Source organism: Clytia hemisphaerica, unplaced genomic scaffold, assembly GCF_902728285.1.
Source record: "Clytia hemisphaerica strain Z4C2 unplaced genomic scaffold, Clytia hemisphaerica genome assembly, whole genome shotgun sequence".
Taxonomy (NCBI): Eukaryota; Metazoa; Cnidaria; class Hydrozoa; order Leptothecata; family Clytiidae; genus Clytia; species Clytia hemisphaerica.
In genome coordinates, this window is record NW_027103834.1 from 52,928 (window position 1) to 74,474 (window position 21,547).

At 38.7% G+C, this 21,547-nt stretch overlaps 1 protein-coding gene across 1 annotated transcript; it reads left to right on the forward strand.

Annotated features, from left to right (window-relative positions):
* The first annotated feature begins 21,118 nt into the window (after positions 1 to 21,118).
* On the forward strand, positions 21,119 to 21,547 carry LOC136807002 (sericin-1-like). Its single transcript, XM_067063578.1, has one exon. It carries the CDS (start codon positions 21,119 to 21,121, stop codon positions 21,545 to 21,547), a length of 429 nt encoding a protein of 142 aa, XP_066919679.1.

Consider the following 21,547-nt stretch of genomic DNA (forward strand, 5'->3'; position numbering starts at 1 on the left):
CGCATGTCATTCCCTGGACGCATAAGCATACTTACTCGAGAAGGTTCACGATTTTCTCGGTTCGCTTGTTCTTTCTCAGCTTCTTCTATTTCTTTCATGTTACGATATGCAGCAGCAAAGCGAGATTCACGATTCAAAACAGTTTGGATTTCCTCCATAACAGCTCTGTCACAATCAGTAGCACTGGGATTCGCCATTCTAGTATTTATAACCTGAGATCAGATTGTGAATGTTTTCTGCACACCACGCTGAAGCTCTAAAGGGATGTGTGAAAACAAACAATCTGACGAATATGCAATCTCGAAATCGTAAGGACCGCGTTCGTCTAAAAGGACTGGGAATGACAACAAAGTTGCGCGATTGTGTTTATGAATAGGGCGCCGTATTATTTTTTATTTTTCCGGCGCACAACAAGATTCTTGTTGTAGAATTTTCCGCGGGAGGACTATTTTCCTCAGATGTATAATTTTCAAGTGCCTTTAGAGGTTTACCGTGCGCGTAAGAAAATTATGAACATCTGTTATCAGGTTAAGTATTTATAGCCAGGCCGGCTTTAATTATATACAATTGATTGTACAAAGGGGAAGTATTTTCAGCAGGGGTAAAAGCGAACCGTACCGATGGCAAATTTGCCCACAGATCCTAAAACAGGGAGGACCATGACCAGGTGGAGGTCTGATATTCGCAGACATGGATGCAAAACTAAATAAATTGTTGTACACCCTGATCAACTTACGAAACCCATTACCACGGGCAGAGTTGCTTGTGAGTAAATCCTTTAACTCATCTGGGTATTCAGATAATGCAGGGGGCCTTACCTTACCATCTAAACAACAATTAAATTTCTCACCTGCTGAAAACAGGACTGCATTGCATTGTGCACGCATTGAATCAAAGGTCCCCAGGGAATGAATAGGTGGTAACACTTTGTCCCTGTCAGGAAGCACACGTGCCGAATTCAATCGAGGTATTCGTGCAGGTCTATTTTGCTGATACCTCAAATTACTTTGCCTTCTGCGAGCTGCAGCATGCTGTGGCACCTCATTTTGACGATAACGGTTCTGCCTAGCCAAACCTTGGGCTCTACGATTATCTCGCGCCTGGCCTACATCTTGATCACCATCCAATCTAGGAAGAAGTGCAAACCTTTGTGGCCATATCCAACACGACCTACCATACCTCCATCTGCATCTGCCATACGTGTAAGAAACAATAAAGCTAAAGTTTTGAAAAAAGTTCTTCATGAAATTAAAAGTTTCTTCTTCTTGACCATTGATTGACCTCCGGAGCAGCTTGAAGTGGTTTGTTTACATTTAAAACCGTTAAAATCGCATAGCGACTGTGCAGTGTAAATTGCAGACCCAAATTTGATTGCGAATTTCAATCCCGAATCTCAGTCTGTAAAATTACACACGGTAAATTTTTGTTTACATTTGTTACGTCATAGATTACCTATATCCTTGTACTCTTGCGGCTATTTGAAGCCCGTGATAGACGGAGATGTCCCTTAATGATGGGCTAGCGTTACAAGGTTTTTTCATAAACTCAATTAGTATAGAAGATACAATATTATTTTGCCACATAAGCCTTTCATAATCATGGCAAAATTCTTATAGCTAGTACTAGACGGTTCCCGTCGTCGCAAACGCCGGTTAACGGTTTTGCTTGCACATCAAAAGCCTTTAAAATACTATAATGTGGGTTAATGCCTGACATCGTTTTGGCTTAAAATGCCGAATACAATAATAAAAATTATAGTTCTAAACTTTCTACATTAGTCAAAATTTTGTGTCTGTAAGCCTCGATGATATGTCTTTTTAAGATAACGGAAGTTTGTGTTGAATGAAATGCCATAGTGACCCTGTCAAAATTATCGAGGGTACCCGTCGTTGCAGACGCCCAAAGGTGTCTGAGGTGGTGAGAGGGTTGCTTCTAGGAAAGAAAAAGCTGTGAAGGAGAGGCTCGCGCTTTGCGATTGAGCACTGAAGGTTTTCCCGTTTGTTGGCTTCACATGCGGACAGCTTAAGACCGGCGCATATGCAATGGGCCATTCCAGTTTTTATTCGTTACCCCCCAATGGACGACATGGATGGAATTTCCGTAGCAAATTGCTTTCAAGAAAGTCCGGAATTTCCGTAACAAATTTACAAAATACCTATCAAAACTGTGGAATTCCGTTACTGTAACCTAAAAAATTCATGGAATTCCAATACTTTAATGCAAAATTAAGTAAAATTCATGGAATTCCGATACTTTGTCTTTAAAGTTTGCCTGGAATTCCTTGCCAAAATTTATTTCAAAAATTGATGTCATCCATTAGGGGGTAATGTTTTTTTTCTGGAATGGCCCAATGCAACCAACATTAAAACCTTTTTAATTAATGTTAGACGAAGTTTAATCATCAAACAACAATGTTGGATTTTGTTGCGTGTGTTGATATAAAATAATTCGAAATCGTGCAACAAAAATGCCACACCTTTTTATTTGAAACTTTGTGACGTCGCAGTACTTTTTCATGAAATTGACGTCAGAACTTTTTTCGTTTACAAATAGCAGTGTAGAGTCTTCTCTAATCCGAGTTTTCTATGCTTGTCAAACTTAGCGCGAGACTTTTTGTATCGAAGGTGGATAGGTTTTCCAGCCACGGTGTTCAAATTTTAGAAACCTTAACATATGTTACTGGGCTAGCGTTACAAAGTTTTTTCATAAACTCAATTAGTATGGAAGATGAAGTAATTTAAACAAAATCGTTCTTTCTCTGTACAATAATAACAAGACAAAATAAAATAAAACCATATATAAATATTTAATGAAAAGCAAACAGCAAAAGAGCAAAACAAAGCCATAATTTTTTGAGAGTTTTATCTAAAACTGTACTGTGTATGACAAGAAAAGTGTGTGTATAGAGTGAGAAAGATCTTCTATTAAAATTGTTTTTTAGATATTTGAAATTATAAAATATTTTCCATGAATTACATTTTAAAGATATTACATATTACATTATATATACCTACAAATAACGTAGTGGTCTAAAGAAACGACTATTCTTTTTTAGAATCAACCTTACAATCTAGTTTTTATATTTATAAAAACTAGATTGCTGACGTGTGAAAAGGAATGTCGGCGTGAATGATCCTTTTGTTTCGATAATAACATCAAAGCGGGAACTAATTTTCTTTTTGTTTCTTTCTTTCCTTTTTCTTTCTCATAAGTTCAAGCTTTCCCTCAGAGTCTCCCAAGCGTAGTTAGCTCAAGTGGTTAGAGTATCTGTCTCATAAGCATGAGTTTCCGAGTTCGATCCCTCTGGGTATCAAATTTTTCAATTCTTCAAATTTCTTATTTTAATTCTCTTTCTATTAAAATGAAGGTTAATCAAACAAGTAACTAGCATATATTACCTCCGCTCTCTGTGTAAGGTTTAGATAAGCTATGATAGCATCACTTAATAAGAACTTTTTTAAGTTTTTTTTTTCTTCAATCTTTTTTTTACCACAAGCGATTATTCAAGGCTTAGATATAGAAGAACGGGTATAGGCGTTTGCGCCTGCGTTTGGTGACTGACAGTTTCAGTTTCAGTTTCACTACTTTCACTTTCACTTTCACTTTCACTTTCAGCCAGCGAGTGAGCGAGCATGATAATTGATTTCCGGATCAAAATGTTTGACACTTGATCCAATCGTTTGCTTATCTTTCTTGCGTGGTCGTCATTTGAATTTCAGTATTCAGTGCATATAAAATACGGTTGTTATAAGGGTATCAAACTCCTCACTAAGAGGGAACAGATCATAGATTCGAATTGAACGCGTAATTACTAATAGCAATTAACATTACATAGCGCGTCGATATCTCTTCACTCCCATGAAATGTGATTCAAAATTAAAGTGATGAGCACGAAAACAAAATCAAGAATTGGAAAATTTGACACCCAGAGGGATCGAACTTGGAAACCCATGCTTATGAGACGAACGCTCTAACCATTTGAGCTAACCACGCTTGGGAGAGCTTGAGGGAAAGCTTGAAGTTATGAGAAAGAAAAAGTAAAGAAAGAAACGAGAAGAAAATTAGTTCCCGCTTTGATGTTATTATCGAAACAAAAGGATCATTCACGCCGACATTCCTTTTCACACGTCAGCAATCTAGTTTTTATAAATATAAAAACTAGATTGTAAGGTTGATTCTAAAAAAGAATAGTCGTTTCTTTAGACCACTAGGTTAAATATATTACAAATTCCCACCAAATAGAAATTCTTGTTGATACAAAAAAATATTGTGTCTGTTTTGAATTTTATTTTGCAATCTCGAATTCCAAGAGTTTCATAAAAAAATGTCATTTGACTGTAAATCCCATATTGTAATTTGATCAGTCTAAAGGCTCAATATCGCTGCCTCAGTCCACAGTGGGCTGAACTTTGCATTTCTACGATTACGCAAATGACCATAATTAATACACATCCAAATTTAAAACTAGCTACGTCAACCAGAACAGAGTCAAGTTTCTAAGCAGTCAGTATGCTAGATGATGTGGAACATTCAGACTGTGATTGACTGCAATAATCTTGAGGGTCACATTGTTTGTATATGTAATTTTTTTATGAATTTCAGAATTCAGTTCTACAAAAACAAAGAATCCATTAGCATTAATTTTCAAGCCAGCACATAAATAATGTTTTCTGCAACCACATCCTTGAAGCATGACCTTTGATGTGTTTGTACTCTTTATGTATATCCTGTTAATATGGAGCTATCAGTCCTTAGTTAGGTTGATTTTATAAAGATAACGTCCAATGTTCAACCAAGCCAAGCCAAAACCAAAAGAAAGCCAATTGAGCAACTATCACAAGAACTCTCCTGATGGTCAACATCCTGGTTGTTGTTGTTGGGGTTTCGATTATTTACTGTTTTATTTCTCCATAGCATTTTTCTTGAAATTGATAGAATTCCAAATAAAAAATCCAGCATATACGCATATATCTTCTCTGTGACTTCTTTTGCTTGTTTTTGCTTGTTCGCAACAAGCAAGCCAAAGCAACCGGTCAAACTCATAAGTTTCTTATGACATAAAAATCTAAAATCATGACTCACTAAAACTGAAAATGTTGTGAAACAGAACAAGGCTATTTTCCGAGTCTTGCTTTTAGATCTTTAATGTCTAATTTCTTCAAAAATCCCGGGAAACATGCAAATCGACCTCGATGAGCTCACTTTTGCAAAAGTTTGCATGTTATTATTTGCGAAAAATCACTCGTTGGCTTATCATGCAGGCGCATGTTATGCAGGGGTGTCGCACCGCCTCTGATATGCTCTGATCCATTGGTATGCTGCCACCACCCAGGTCATCACTTATAAAAGCTAACAGGTTTGTACTAGAAAATTCAAAACACAAATTTAATTTTTATAAATAAACAAAAACAAAACCATGAAAAGGCATCTTTGTACTTAATTGAAAAGGTTGGTTTAAAAGGTGGGTAGGTCCTTCCCTATAGTAAGATCAACATTTGGAAAAGAAAAATTCTCATTGGATCTCAGCTTTCAGGGTTCCCAGTCAACTTTTGTATTTAGAAGTTAAGTGAATAGGACAGTTTTTATAGTTGAAAAATAGGACAAATATAGACCAAAATTGAATAAAAATGCTTTCAACGGAATTTTTTGACACTGTGTTGAAATTTTCAAGGACATTCTTGTGTTAATGTTCTGTAGATATATATTAATCGATAGCTTATTGAACACTTGGAGACAAATTGAATGTTACCCACCACCATGGTAACTTTTTTCGATTTTGAAAGATGTGAAAAGTGACACTTCAAGCTACATCTAAATGAATCTTCTTTTCGGTCTCTAAAAGCCTTGGGGTTGGAAATATTTTCAAAAACTAATTAGAATCGGTTGGGAATAAAGAAGTCCTGCGTGGAACAGAACTGAAAAAGGGCTGCGGTTGAGGATTTGTGGCAAAAGAAAAGAAAGAAATGTTGACTGTACTTTTCCAGATGTTAATAAGCGGGGCTGGAATAAAACATTCAAGAATTTAATTAGCAGATGGGGATGTCTATTGAAACTAGAAAGTAACAAAACTTCAATAAAAAAAAGCTTTAAATTATGACAAATACTGAAAAATTAGGAAAGAAATTAAAATGCATAAAAAATCCGTTTTTTCGACTATGTATCTAAAATACATAAAAATCGTGTATTTTTCGGTCTTTTAAGTGCAAAACGGCCTATTTTCACCTTTTACCGCTTCGGAACCACGAAATTAAAATGCCGCGAAATACACTTTTCTCTTGGACCGCAAAATTAAAATGCCGCGAAATGTAATTTTCGGCAAAGAAAACGCGAAATTAAAATGACCGCAAAATTTTCATGCAATAAAAATATAAAATGTGGTGAATCTGGACAGAAAATCAAAATGCTAAGGCTTTAGTGCGAGTCATTTTACCAAAATTCTTTAATTATTTCCCATTTAAGATAAGAGGACGTGGTTATAGGTATGGTAAGCATAAGTGAAGTAAAGTGAACTTTGGTTATAGGGACCCCTCGCTTAAAAATGATAATAAGACACTCACTTCATAATCATATGAAAAGCAACTTCCCAAAGTACTAGCATGCAAAACTCTTTTTTCACTCCATAATTACAAATTTTGAATTTTGATGGGCACTCAACTTTCAGAAATTTCAACTGGCTTCTTCTGAAGGCCTTCGAATTATCTCGCGCTCTTGTCGCACCAAGTTGTCGACACAAATGCGCCGGAAAATTACAGTACGAGTGTAGAGGCCAGCTCCGGTTCGAACAGTCTAGAATCCGCGCTCTTCTCCTAAGAAAAACCCTTTGCTTGGAGTCGAGTTGCGGGTTTATGGAGAATCGTTATCGGCTTCAGAAATCCCAATAAGCCCTGGTTGTGTTGGTTTCAGTCAGACGGAGACGCCATACTGTTTTCAGAGGAATTTTTCGATATCTCTACAGGAACCAGCAGTAAGTTTTATGTTCTTTGAATATGTTGTTAGGGGTTTTTGGACCATTATAGTTTGATTTCCTAAAGATCACAAACAAGCGAGGGGTCCCTTTAATACACAACCCTACATGTTGTATACCTGTGCATAGACATGTGAAGCAGTTTATGATTTTTACAAATTTTCCTTTCTTTTAGAATTAGCCTCAGGCAGCAACCCAGCAGCTACAAAAAATTTTAGGTGAAGTCAAAAGTATAACAGGATCAATATCTCACTTTGGTCACCAATTCCACCTTACCTATGTGTAACCGATCCCCATTCTGCATGGATTATTTAATTTACACTGTAAATCTTATTCTAATGACATCTTTCAGTAAAATTTCCTAAGATTGTATAATAGCAATCCTTATTTTGTGCCTAAATTGGCCTAACTTCAAATCATCTTTAGTAAAATTTCCAACAGCTGCAGTACACCTTTAAAAGAAAAGAAATGCTTAGCATATAAGAGCCCCCCCCCCCAGCGGACCCTCAATTCACGCAATCACGCAATCTTTTTTCGAAATTCACGCATTCACGCAAATTTTCCTCGAGTTTCACGCAATAACCTGATTTTTCAGGAAATCAGGGAAAACTGCACATGATCGGTGAAAAAAGGGAAAATTCACGTATTCACGCTCAAAATAGCCCAGATTCACGCATTCACGCAATCAAAAAGTGAATTTTCACGTTCACGCATTCACGCAAACTGCTGGAGGGGTCCCATATAATTTTGTGCAAGTAGAATAGATAACTTAAAACACTGTAAAATTTAAACAAGTGCGACTCTCAATTTAGGCTACTACAAATAGACTACTAAATTCAAGCACATAATATACAAGTCTAGGGTTGACTACAGACTAGCACAATACAATCTATACTAACATGTTTATCTCAAAGTTCAGGACTATTATTGTCTTCACATTCTTCCCCTGTTGTTCTTTCTTCTTCTGCTTCTCTCTGTTCTTCCAAATTTTCATAATAATTAGGCTGAAAAAAAGATTCTATATATCATAAAAGCTGCAAGACAACGACTGTGGGAAGTTTGAGAAGTTTCAAAATCTAATCATTTAATCTAAGCCAAACTAATAAAAAACGAGGAGATAGAATTCTACCTATTCCAAAAAGTTTACTCTATTTCCAGAAGAAACCACAATAACCCCTCAACAGAAAACAGCTGAATTATCTATCTACACTACCCTTTAAAAATTTAAGAATTACACCAACCTTTTTTTCAACCGTTCTAGCAACTCAAAATGGTATGGTAAAAAGCTTTTTTAACTTATAAGTGGGGGGGCGTATGGAAATTCAGTGTCACTGTGTTGATCCTATATTTCTTCGGTTTTTCAGTGAACGACCTATTTTATTCCAGTGTTTCAGTTTCCAGAAATCCTATCTTACACCCACTTATAAGTAATTAGAAAAGATAGTTGGCAACATTTCTTACCATTCTTGGACATCTTCCTCTATATAATCGAGGATCACATTCTGTACCACGACTGGTACTTCTGTGATCCCTGTATTGACCAGGCCAGCACCTTTCCTGTTCCAAATTTCTGTAAGGTAAAGTACCGAAAAAGTGGACAAAGGGATGGTTTGGCCTACACATTAGCTATTCAGAGGCATCATTATTCTTAAAAATAAATAGAGGATTTGTGTAAACTTTTTGACTAGGCACTGAGCCAACCAGTTACTTTTCGGGATTGATCATGTAGAGGCAATTGAAATCATGAGACTACTGCCTAAAGTGAGCAAGAAAAATGCAGAACAAAAATTCAGACGATTCATTACCATGTGACTCTTGTGTTGTAAAGGGTTGAACAGTAAGAGGAGGACAATGATCCCCATGTTTGAGGCTTGCAATTTAATCATCCTTAAGTCATCGTAATTGTCGACCAGGAACTCTTTGGAGTGCCTTCCAAGGTATTCTTTAGGAAGAAACTTTTCGAGTGGCCCAATTGGAAGGTATTTCAACTAAAAATGAATGAGTTGCTTTGAATGGGATTTAAAAGCACTTAAGAGCAATTGCATATAGGAGAGACCCTAAGAAGGCAAAAGTTTAATCATAGGGGTCTTGGATTTTTCTTATTTTTACATATATCATAGGGTTTGGTAAAGAAAATTCACAGCCAAAATTTTAGCATCATAGCATTAGCGGTTTGGCAGTTATGGGCTGTTAAATACACAAATTTTTAAATCCTTAATATCTCCTCATTAGCTTCATAGAAATTACACCAAATTTGACAGGTTGATAGGTCCTCACAAGAGGCAACTAAAAAAACAAAAAAAACATCAAAAAAATTCTATCCATAATGGCAGAATTGCTGATTTCAACCAATACTTAATATCCTCATTGGCCTGACTTTTATACTATTTATTATACGTTAATTTTATTATACTTTAGGTCCTTATTTTTGAATGTTTTTTTATGACAAAACACGTTTAGATTGTTCAAAACATCAAATTCAACTTCAAAATTGCTCAAAAATTATGTTGGTGAAGGAAACTGATAAGCTTTATACCCCGTAACTAGGATGTTTCTAGGGAAAATCGGTCTAAATGGTGTATGCAGCAAATTCCTTCTAAATTGCTCAGAGTCTCATTTTATGATCCAGGAATTACCAATGCCAGCTCGTCTTTGTGCATAAATAACATAAAGATTGACAGTGTTGAGGTTGTTAAACTACTGGGTGATCAGGTAGATATCAACCTTTCCTTCATGCAGTACGTCACTAAGCTTTGTAAACTATCTAATCAAAAACTTAGAGCACTGAGACGACTGAGAAAATTCCTGACTGATGAACAAACAAAATTTCTCGTCAATGCTTATATTCTATCACCTTTTAATTACTGCCCACTTATTTGGATGTTCTGTGGAAAAGGGGCTAGCAACATGATTGAGAAATGCCACCATAGGGCACTTCGAATTATGACCAATAGTGGGTTGGATTACGAAGCTCTCTTGACTGATTGTAATACTCAAACCATACATTCTCGTAATTTGAAACTCCTTCTTTGCGAAGTCTTCAAATCTATTCATAATCTTGGTCCAAAGATTATGCATGAAATTTTCACAATTAGACAATCAGTCTATCAGCTCCGTAACGGTCAATCCCTAGCTTTGCCATTATACAAACGATATAATACTGCTTTTGGTGTAAACACATTTGATTTTAGAGCTGTATCCACTTGGAATAAATTACCCTCATCAATTAAAAATGAGGACTCTTTAGTCTCTTTTAAAAACGCTCTAACATCTATTACAGCAATCTGCACATGTAAGGCTTGTACTTAATTTATCCTAATTTTGTTTTTAAATTGTTTTTTGTTTTTTGAAATTATAATAGTTGGACTTTATTACAGTTACTTTATGTAAATCTATTTTTATTACCCAACTTTAAATAAAGAATAAATAAAAAAATAAAAAACGCTTTACATTTTTTCGACATTAGGAAGGGGGTGTCGACATTAGAGCTACTTACGATACAAATTGAATTGGAACAAAGTCATGTCAGTCGAACTCAATCGAATTTACATTTTTTTTGACTTCAATCATGATTCATTGACGTTTGATCAATTCAATCGAAAACTGACAATTCGATTGACTTTGATTACTTCGACGAATTCGATTGGCAATTGAATTTCAATTTCGTTCCATTGACATCCCCTGGCCTTGCTGGTGATGGTAAAACAAACAGAAGGTCCCAGTCCAGTGCGGCTAGTCATCCAGGCCATGGAGTCTCGAATCATAATTTTGTCATGTGGACACAAACATGTCATACCAGATTGAGAGTCATAAGTGAAGGGTGATTGTTGAATTGTTTTAATTAAAGATGTGAACGTATATGAAAAATTATGGCTAACTAACTATGGCTTAGGGCACACACACAGACTGACTACTGACAGAAGGGAAGGGGGAGCAGATAGTTATTTTCTTTTTAAAGAAGGAAAGTTTTAGACAAAGACACAAACTGAATAATTGAAGATATTAGCGGCCATCTTTATTTAGTTTGTTTATATTTGTCGGCTACCGGCATTTTACGATCACACGCTTTTGTAAACAGGGCGGACCTAGCTATGATCATTATAATATAACTTTACGTTCAGACCAGATACACATGGTTTTATAGTCACTTTCTTTCTTATTAACGTGGTGATAGGCTTCGAACTTAGCCACTAATATTCTACACAAACAACACAGAGAAGCTTGAAGACATACACTTTCAAGTTTTCCACGTCAAATCCAGCTATGGCTGTGAACAGGGCACCAAAACAATGGTCCCTTACTCGTCAAGAGACAATTACTTCATTCGAAAGCTGGAGGCAGAACCTCATGTATATTCTGTCCCTTGATGCCAGCTTTGCTCAGTTTCTATTACCAAACACCACTTGGCTTAAGAAGACCAGAGCCACTCCACTCAGAGGATTTGTTAACGACCCTGAAGATGTCCCCAACCGGAGAACAGCAGCACAAAAGGCTGCACAGCTCGAACTTATGCTGGGACAAATCGCTAATTTTTGTCCAGTCATCTCCAGGAACACTATTACAAAGAACTGTACTTCCGTTGAAGGTATCTGGCAAGCCATTCGTGCTCACTATGGCTTCCAGGCAACAGGGGCTCACTTCCTCGACCTCATCAACATTACCCTCAAACCCGACGAAAGACCCGAGGATCTGTATCAGAGACTTATGGCGTTTGTCGAAGACAGCCTTCTCCACCCGGCTTGCGGCTTAAGTCACCACGGTGAGGACATAACCGAGGAGGAAGACCTCTCACCAACCCTGGAGAACCTCGTTGTATTGTTATGGCTCCACCTCACCAATAAGGATCTTCCCGGCCTGGTCAAGCAAAAATATGGTACCGAACTGAGATCACGTACCCTCGCATCCATCAAACCGGAAATCTCCCAAGCTATGGATTCGTTACTTGATTCTATCCAGACGAATGACGATGCCAGAGTTATGAGAACGATGTCGTCCAAGTTCCGGCCCCGAACCAGCAACAGGTCATCCTCAAAACCATCTTGTCCATTGTGCTTCGCTGCAAAGCGCCCCTCTAACCATTACCTCAGTAAATGCCAATTCCTACCTGAATCAGACAGAAAGTTTATCGCTAAAGCCAGACTTATTGGTTCCCTAGAAGACGAGGAGGAATGTGACTTTACGTCAATAAACCATGAAGAATCTGTCGTTTCAGCTGTTACGCTCACTCCCTCTACACGTAGAGTACAAGTCAGTCTTTCACCCACTGTTGATATGTATTACAAACACAATCGTTTGACAGTAACTCTAGACACTGGTGCAGAGACAAATATGATCCGTGAGTCATCCGTTCATAAGATTGGTGCTACTATCATCAAAAGCAACCAGCTAGCTTTCCAAGCCGATGGAAAGTCTCCGTTGAACATTAAAGGAGAAACTAAGCTTCTACTCTCGTACAACAACAAACAGTTCACCCTTAATGCTTTAGTAGTAGAAAGCCTTGATGTTGAAATTCTCGCCGGTATGCCATTCCTCAACAGCAATGACATCACGATTCGTCCAGCCCGAAACCAAGTTATCTTTAGTGATGGGTCTATCCAAACCTACAACGAGCCCAAGGTTCTCACCGACCACAAACCACCCACCATCAGTAGAGCCCGTGCATACGTACTCAAACCTCCAGCCACAACTATATGGCCAGGTGACTTTATATCGATCTCCCAGTCCCATCTGATTTAGAAAGTGAGGACCTCGCACTCGAACCTCGTATTAACAGCAGTGAACCGTTTTGGCCATCCCCGACGATAACCCAAGCAATTAATGGAAAAATACGCATCTTCAATAACACCTCTACCCCCAAAGTCTTAAAGAAGAATCAACAATTTGCCCAAATCCACCGTGTTGCTGATGCCCCCGAAAACCACCATGAGACAAGCCATCCGAGCACGCCACCCTCGACCGACACCCCTGCAGACCAAACCAAATCCATTGAAGTTGACCCTGACCACCAACTTCCAGCTGAGATTTGCGAAGAGTTCAGAGCACTCCACCATCAGCATGCATCTGTTTTCACCAGGGACTTCGAAGGCTATAACGGAGCATCTGGTCCCATTAAAGCCACCGTCAATATAGGTCCCACAGAACCTCCCCAACGAAAAGGGAAGGTACCTCAATACGCGAAAGATAAGCTTGTCGAATTACAAGCAAAATGTGATGAACTTGAACGCCTTGGAGTACTTCAAAAGCCAGAGCAAGTAAACATTGTTCCTGAGTATCTAAACCCCTCTTTCTTGGTCAAAAAGCCGTCAGGGGGACACCGCCTTGTCACCTCATTTGGAGAAGTCGCACGTTACTCAAAGCCACCTCCAACATTAATGCCAGACGTTAACAGCACCCTTCAATCGATTGGTCAATGGAAATATATTATAAAGACTGACTTAACACAAGCTTACTACCAAATCCCTCTTGATCAGAAATCCATGAAGTATTGCGGTATAGTCACCCCTTTTAAAGGTGTTCGTGTGTACACCAGAAGCGCCATGGGCATGCCCGGTTCCGAAACCGCTCTTGAGGAGCTTTTATCGAGAATTCTTGGCGATCTCATCCAAGATGGCATCGTTGCCAAAGTCGCTGATGACCTCTATTGTGGAGGTGACACCCCAGACGAACTTCTCAGTAACTGGGATAAAGTATTACAAAAACTGTCAGCAAATCGTCTCGTTTTATCCGCAAAGAAAACCATAATCGCACCCGAGTCAACCACAGTTCTTGGATGGGTCTGGTCCTCAGGCCAACTACGTGCATCCCCACACCGCATCTCTACGCTCACCACCTGTTCTCGCCCTTCCACCGTCAAGTCACTTAGATCGTACCTTGGTGCATACAAGTTTATCTCCAGAGTCGTACCAAATTGTTCAACATACCTTGCACCACTGGAACGTCTTGTAGCGGGAAGGACATCTAGTGAAAACATTGAATGGACAGACGAATCCAACGAAGTCTTTCGAGCATCCCAAAACCACCTGCACAATTCTGAGTCAATCACCATCCCGAAACCCTCCGATCAACTTTGGCTAGTCACAGACGGTGCCGTCAAACACCCAGGTCTCGGTGCTACACTCTATGTACAGCGCAACAACGACATCAAAATCGCTGGTTACTACAGTACAAAGATCAAAGAACGACAAACCCTTTGGATCCCGTGTGAGTTAGAAGCCTTAAGTATTGCTGCTTCTATCCAACATTTTAGCCCATTCGTCGTCCAGTCACACCATCCAACTTGTATTTTAACTGACAGTGATCCATGCGTTAAGGCATACGAGAGACTTTTAAAAGGACAATTTTCACATAGTAGCAGAGTAACAACATTCCTATCTGTTGCTAGCCGTTTTAACGTACAAATTCAACATCTTTCAGGCACATCAAACATCCCCTCAGACTTTGCATGTCGCAATGCATTGGAGTGTCATGAACCTAAATGCCAAGTTTGTTCGTTCGTCAATGAAATGCAAGATGCTTCTGTCAATAAAATTAACGTCGACGACATATTCAACGGCAACTCAAAGATGCCTTTCATCAGCCGTCCCACCTGGCATTCTCTACAGTCCGATTGCCCTGATCTACGTCGCTGCCACTCTCATTTGAAACAAGGTACCCGACCTTCCAAGAAGCTCACCAATATCAACGACACCAAACGTTACCTTCAGCACTGTACCATTTCGAAGGATGGACTTCTCGTCGTTCCTCACAGAGAACCTTTCGCACCAGTCCAGGAGAAGATTGTCGTCCCCAGGAAAGTCCTCCCTGGACTCCTGACTGCCTTACACGTTAAACTTAATCATCCCTCTCCGTTCCAGCTGAAACAGATCACCGCTCGCTACTTTTTCGCACTTGATCTCGACTCATCAATTCGAAACGTCAACGACAACTGCCATACGTGTACGTCACTGAAGAAGATGAGCAAATCGTCCCCACCTGCAACCACAAGTGATCCCCCGACAACCGTTGGTATTTCGTTTGCATCCGATGTAATACGTCGCTTCCGTCAGAAGATACTGCTTGTACGTGAAACAGTCACCTCCCACACCTCAGCGTGCATCATTGCTGGAGAAGACCACACCGAGCTCCGCAACGGCTTGATCCGGCTTTGCATCGGTCTCCGTCCCCTTGATGGACCTCCTGCAATCATCAGAACGGATCCCGCACCTGGATTCAACAAGCTTGTCAATGACAGTATCCTCGCGAGTCAACGCTTATCTATTGAGATCGGTAGGGTTAAGAACTGTAACAAAAACCCTGTTGCAGAAAAAGCTGTACAAGAACTAGAAGATGAACTTTTAAAGATCGATCGCAACTCGGTCTGCCTCAATGAATCCACCCTCGGTATTGCCGTCGCTAACCTCAACTCCAGAGTTCGTTTTTCAGGATTATCCTCCAGGGAGATGTTAACTCAAAGAGATCAATTCACCGGCGAACAGCTGCCCCTCGAGGACCGTAAACTCATAGCTGACCAACATCACCGTAGACTTGCTACAAACCTCTTCAACAACCGCAAGGCATCTAGTGAACCAGAATCAATCATTCCAGAAGGTGCCATTGTCTATGTCAAAGCTGAACGAAATAAAACTCAGTCACGTCCCCGCTACCTCGTTGCTCACAGAGAAGGTCCTTGGTATCACCTCAAGAAGTTTAGTGGTGAACAACTTCGCAACTCCACCTACAAAGTTCACCGTAGCGAACTGCTTCACATCCCCATTCCTGAGTTCCAGCCGTCTCCGGCTCCACCAGGTGAAGAAGACCAACCTTCAACCGTCGTCCCCACAGCGGATACATTACCAACTCCAATGCACCATCAAGACGTTCCAACGCCTACGTCCCCAACCCAACCTTTGGATCCCCCGTCGGTTCTTGTCAACCCCCCAGCAGCCTCAGCCACCGCTGTCGATGATGATGGGACCTCTCCGACCCCTGTGGAGGGTCCAACTAACTCAAGACCACAACGATCCAGAAATCCTCCAAAATGGATGGATGATTACGTTCGATATTAGCTATTGTTTACTGTCATGTTGAACTGTTGACACACTTCATTTACGCTTTGTTTACGTTATATTTGTCATGTTGAACTGTTGACATATGTTTCTTATGTTGTATGGTTTTAAACCTCTTCACACGTTATATTGCATTGGACTCGTGTGTTTGATTGCTTATTCATTCGTCTTCTATTTGAAGTTACAAGCATTGGACTTGTCATGTACAAACGTTGTGACTTGTCACATTGTTCCCTTTGTTTGATATATACTATATTTTGTTGGGCCATTGATTAACATTGGTCGGAACTATTACCTTACGATTTTTATTTTCGCTTTCTAAATAAGGAGAGAGAAGAAGAAGATATATTGCGGCCATCTTTATTTAGTTTGTTTATATTTGTCGGCTACCGGCATTTTACGATCACACGCTTTTGTAAACAGGGCGGACCTAGCTATGATCATTATAATATAACTTTACGTTCAGACCAGATACACATGGTTTTATAGCCACTTTCTTTCTTATTAACGTAGCTTGTGTGAAATGTGTTAACACTAACCTTTCCTTTCAAAAAAGCCAGGATTTCATCCATATTTTTTAACGTCTACCACTTCAGACCACTTTGAAAAGGAACCACGCATGTTGAATGTGCCGCTACAATGTTTTCATCATTGAGGTTTATCACTGGTCTCGCTAAATTTGAAAAATTACAGCGCAAATTAACCACGTGAAGCTGAACACAGAAATTTTAATCTGATTGGCCGATGACTGGCTCCGGCTGGCTCTGGCTCCTGGCTCTTGCTGGCTCTGGCTCCTGGCTGGCTCTGGGTGACTCAGGTGCCCATTAGGTGGCTCTGGTTCATTCTGACTAATTCCGGCGAATAGTAATACCGTTCTTGGAATATGTTGTTGGGGGTTTTTGGACCAATATAGTTTGATTTCCTAAAGATCACAAACAAGCGAGGGGTTCCTTAAAATTATTTAACATAATTCTAAAACAATGGCATAATCTTTTCTCACTTTTGTTTACCACGGTAAATTTATGCAACAAAAAAGAAATAAGTAAGCAATGGAACTACGAATAATTACGACCGTAAAATTATGAAAAAGACTAACTTAAATATTGTTCATAATGAGAGTGAAAGTAAATCCTAACACCCTAACAGAGAGGGAAAGTAAACAATGCTCAAGAAATATTTTTGCTCTCAGTTTTAACAATCATAATCGAATATAGGAATTTCTTTCTTAAAAGTAAATAAAAGAATATATTGCGAAGAATATGTTTTGCGTACCTAGTTCTATCTAGTTCTATTGAATTATCACATAATACATTACGTACATTTTCGTGATTTTAAACATAAAGGATAAAATAAAATAAAAAGTTAAAAACATTAGCGCAGGATGTTCTAAGACGCTGGTAAAATGGAAAGCACAAAAGTAGGTGTAGACTCAAATAGCAAGGTGTAAGAGTGAGCTGGGACGAGACGATGACATGCCAAGCTAAGTAGAAAATTGTAGGAATTATAGGGAAAAATATTTTTAATTTTGGAATTAAAAACTAATAAAATAAATATTTTCATATCAAAATGTAAGATAAAAATATTAAGTTGAAATATTAAAATTATCCATGTCGATGATTCCACAATGGTGATGAGGCCAGCAGTGCTAAGTAAAAAAGAAAACACGGCACAAAAATTGTTCAAACAGAAGACAAAGCATGGGAACACCAGACACGAAGAGTAAAATCGGTAGAGACAAAAAGGACTAGCTCAGGATAGAAAAAGTAAAAATCAAAAAGAAATAAAAAATTCCACAAGTTAAAATTCGTAGTTGGAAATGCTAAGGCTAAATTTATCAGGGTCTTCTTCATTGACGATATGGGTTGGGTTAAGGCATTCCACAACCTACTTGTTGAAGGGGCATAGCTGTATTCGTACGACTGGATCGTGCATTTATTGGTATAATTTTTAAGTTAGCGGTACGAGCACGACGTACAAGAGAAGATAAACAAACAATTCGACCGTGTAGAATCTTATGCATGTAGTTCAGTTTAGTTTCAAGCTGTCCTTGCTGGAGGGTCTTAAGGTTAAGATTACGAATCATGGTGGTTGGACTACTGGAATATCTCCAATCATTACATATAAATCTGGATGCCTTGCGTTGGACCATTTCTAAAGTATGAGGATCCCAGACAACTGATGCGTATTCAAGAATCGGCCTCACATAGGTAAGATAAGTACGATAGGTACGATAAGCGTACCGCAATGTACGAAACAAAAAAACGGGTGCTCTATTATGAGAAAGAATTTTCTTTCGGTAAACAATTCCCCTATATTGATGTCATGAAAAAGAGAGCAAGTACAAAAGGTGAATGCATGTGGCTTCTGTAAATATAATTTGCATAACTTTGCATAAATGATATTTTTAAAAATAATTGAGTTTCAGCGAATGAAAGTTTGTAAATTGCCTAAATATTTTATCATGATTAGCATAATTATGCATGAATTAACATATTTTATGCACGGATCGCAAATCGTGCATCGTAAATCGTTAGATCGTGCATCTTAAATTACACCAACCCTATAAGTTTGACCAAGAATAACCTCAACCGCGAAATTTAATGCCGTGAAAAGAAAAGAATAAAGTAAAAGATTTGAATAAATAACAAAAAAACAAACGATGCATTGTATCTTTACTTTATAACAAGCAATGTCCGAACTGTTAATTGAAATTAATCCGGTTGACTTATGAAAGCTTTAATAAATGCCAAAAGTAGATAAAATCAAATCAGGGTACTTACAGTAAGTAATCATTGACAAATATAAAAATGATTAAGAATATCGTTTTTAGAGCAAACTTTAAAGCTACACCAGACTTTTTTCAGGCGGGTGCAAGGCAGCATTTGTTGCGTTGTATCCCGTAACAATGTCAGAATAAACTTCCCCAAAATGTTACAGTAAAGTGAAATAAGACAAAAATAAGAATGAATCAGGAAAAGCTAAAAAAACAAACATAAGAATAACTTTAGGGAGAGATGCCAGGACTAACTTTTGAAGCCCATTTGTCAAAAGTTGCATTCGGGTATAAAAAAGAAAAAATGGTACTTTTTTTAAACTTCCACGGGCGATAAAAGAAATTTTATCCGCTTCAAAATGTAACACTTTACGGAAAACAAAATAAAAACCAATTCAAATGAAAATAAAATGCTGAAATTTCCTTTATTTGGTCAACCGAAATGTCTTTTGAGATATAACTGGCGAACCAGAGATTAGTCCAACACCCAGAACATGTAGCCACACATCACCTTCTTTATATCCTTGGACTTGAACGAATTTTCTTCAACAAGGTTTGTACACCTTTGGTAAAGTCTTCTTTAAGATAAGAATTCAAGTCCTCGACAGAAGCAGTAAAAGTGAGCCTGGACTCTTGGATCAACAAAACCCCTCTATACAGGTCCTCACATAATGAGCCATTATGTTTGGACTTAATAAATTTTGGGATTTGAGAGAATCCATCACTCAAGGTTTTTTCAATTCCATATGAGATATTCAGTTTTTGCTTGAGCATCTTCTTCAATGTAATCTGTGCGAGTTCGTCTGGCGTATAGTGGAGCTATAGTCACTAAACTCGAATTGTTCCTTGATAAGGCGACTGATGTCTTTTTTAACAGATTTTACAAAATTATCCATGACATTGGGATAGCCAGCGAAGATAAAGACAGGATAGGAAACTTCAGGATTCGGTGAGGGATTCATATGACGCATTATAATTTACACAGCTTCCTCTCCATGGGTTTTCAGTGAATTCTTCTGACATAATTGATACGCCTCATCGATGAACATCACTTTACCATATGCAGATTTGATAACATCGATACACTTTTGACGTGTGCTTGACACGAACCCAGAAACAATCTCTTTTTTGAACTTCAACTATTTCTGATGGTTCAAGCAGGCCAATATCGTCTAAGATTGTATAAGATTGTATAAGATTGTGTTTTCGCGAAACGTTAGATCATTGGACTCGGAAAGAGTAATCGTTTATCTTCGTGATATTGTAGATTTTATGTTGTTTATGTTTCTTCTGTTAGGAGTTTCAAACATTCAGGTTGGTTTTTTTATTATTTTTATGTGTTAGTTTGTGTAGGGATTTGAGTTAGTCACTGTGTAAGTGAAGTTTGTTAGTGTAAAAGTGAAATACATTTGGTTCGTAAATAAAGTTTTGTAGTGGTCAACTAGGGGAAGCATTATTGAGGTCATCAGTTGAATGATTTCACTCTAGCGAACACTCATCGAGGGATTCGCTGCAGGTCAGTGGCGTGGTGTGAAAATTTCTCTGGGGTGGCCAAGGCAAATATGGCGCCCTTTTTAAAGATATTTTGTTTTTGGCGCCCCTCTCTATACGCTCATTATGAACACAAAAAAGGGAGTGTGCGAGCGAAGCGAGCCAGAAAATTTTGAGTTTTTGAGGTGATGATGGTCGCCATTTTTGATTTTTCATTTGTCAATCTTTCGATATGGGCGCCTGAAAAATCCTTCTTGGAGTCCCTTATTTTTGGGCGTCCCTTATTTTTGGGCGCCCCTTCTCAAAAGCTGCCCCCCCCCCCTGCCACCACTCCACAGCCTGCAGCCATCTTTTAACAGTATTTATGGGGCCAACTTTGTGGATAGCTCTTACTCTATTTTTTCGAAGGTGAAACCCTGTACTTCTTAAAATACCACATACCATTCTTTCACCTACTAGAGAATGACATTGTTTGATTTTAGCTACTTCACTATCTAATTCATCTTCACTCATATCTGAGTATTCGAAACTGAAATTGTAACCTTCATCTCTCATCTTTCTCCACAATGCCGTGTGGTTAATACCAAAGATTTTGGCAATTGTTATTAATTTGAAGTGATAGTCTCTTAAAGATTCAACCAAATTGAAGTCAATTTGATATGCTTGTCGTCCAGGTAGACCATTATGAAGATGTGACCCGTTTGCCCCAAGATTTGACCCGAAAAGCTGCCCCAAGATGTGACCCCAAAAAGCTGCCCTAAGATGTGACCCACTTGCCCCAAGATGTGACCCCAGAAAAAAGTCACTGGGAAATTATAGGTTTTGGTAAATGTACTGGTGGATTTGATGGTTTTGGTGAATCTGCTGGTGGAATTGATGGTTCTGGTTAACCTTCCTGGTGGAGTTGATGGTTCTGGTGAATCTGCTGGTGGAATTGATGGTTCTGGTGAATCTGCTGGTGGAATTGATGGTTCTGGTGAAATTGCTGATGGAATTGATGGTTCTGGTAATTCTGCTAGTGAAGGTGATGGTTCTGGTGAATCTGTTGATAGATTTGATGGTTCTGGTGATTCTGCTGGTGGAATTAATGGTTCTGGTGAATCTACTGATGGATCTTATGGTTCTTGTGATTCTGCTGGTGGAGTTGATGGTTCTGATGAATCTGCTGGTGGAGTTGATGGTTCTGATGAATCTGCTGGCGGAGTTGATGGTTCTGGTGAATATGAACGAATACCAACTCAACTCCACCAGTACATCAAGGATGATTTACTTTGA

Coding starts and splice junctions, on each gene's coding strand:
- LOC136807002 (XM_067063578.1), top strand. CDS start 21,119: ATGGTTTTGGTGAATCTGCTGGTGGAATTGATGGTTCTGGTTAACCTT.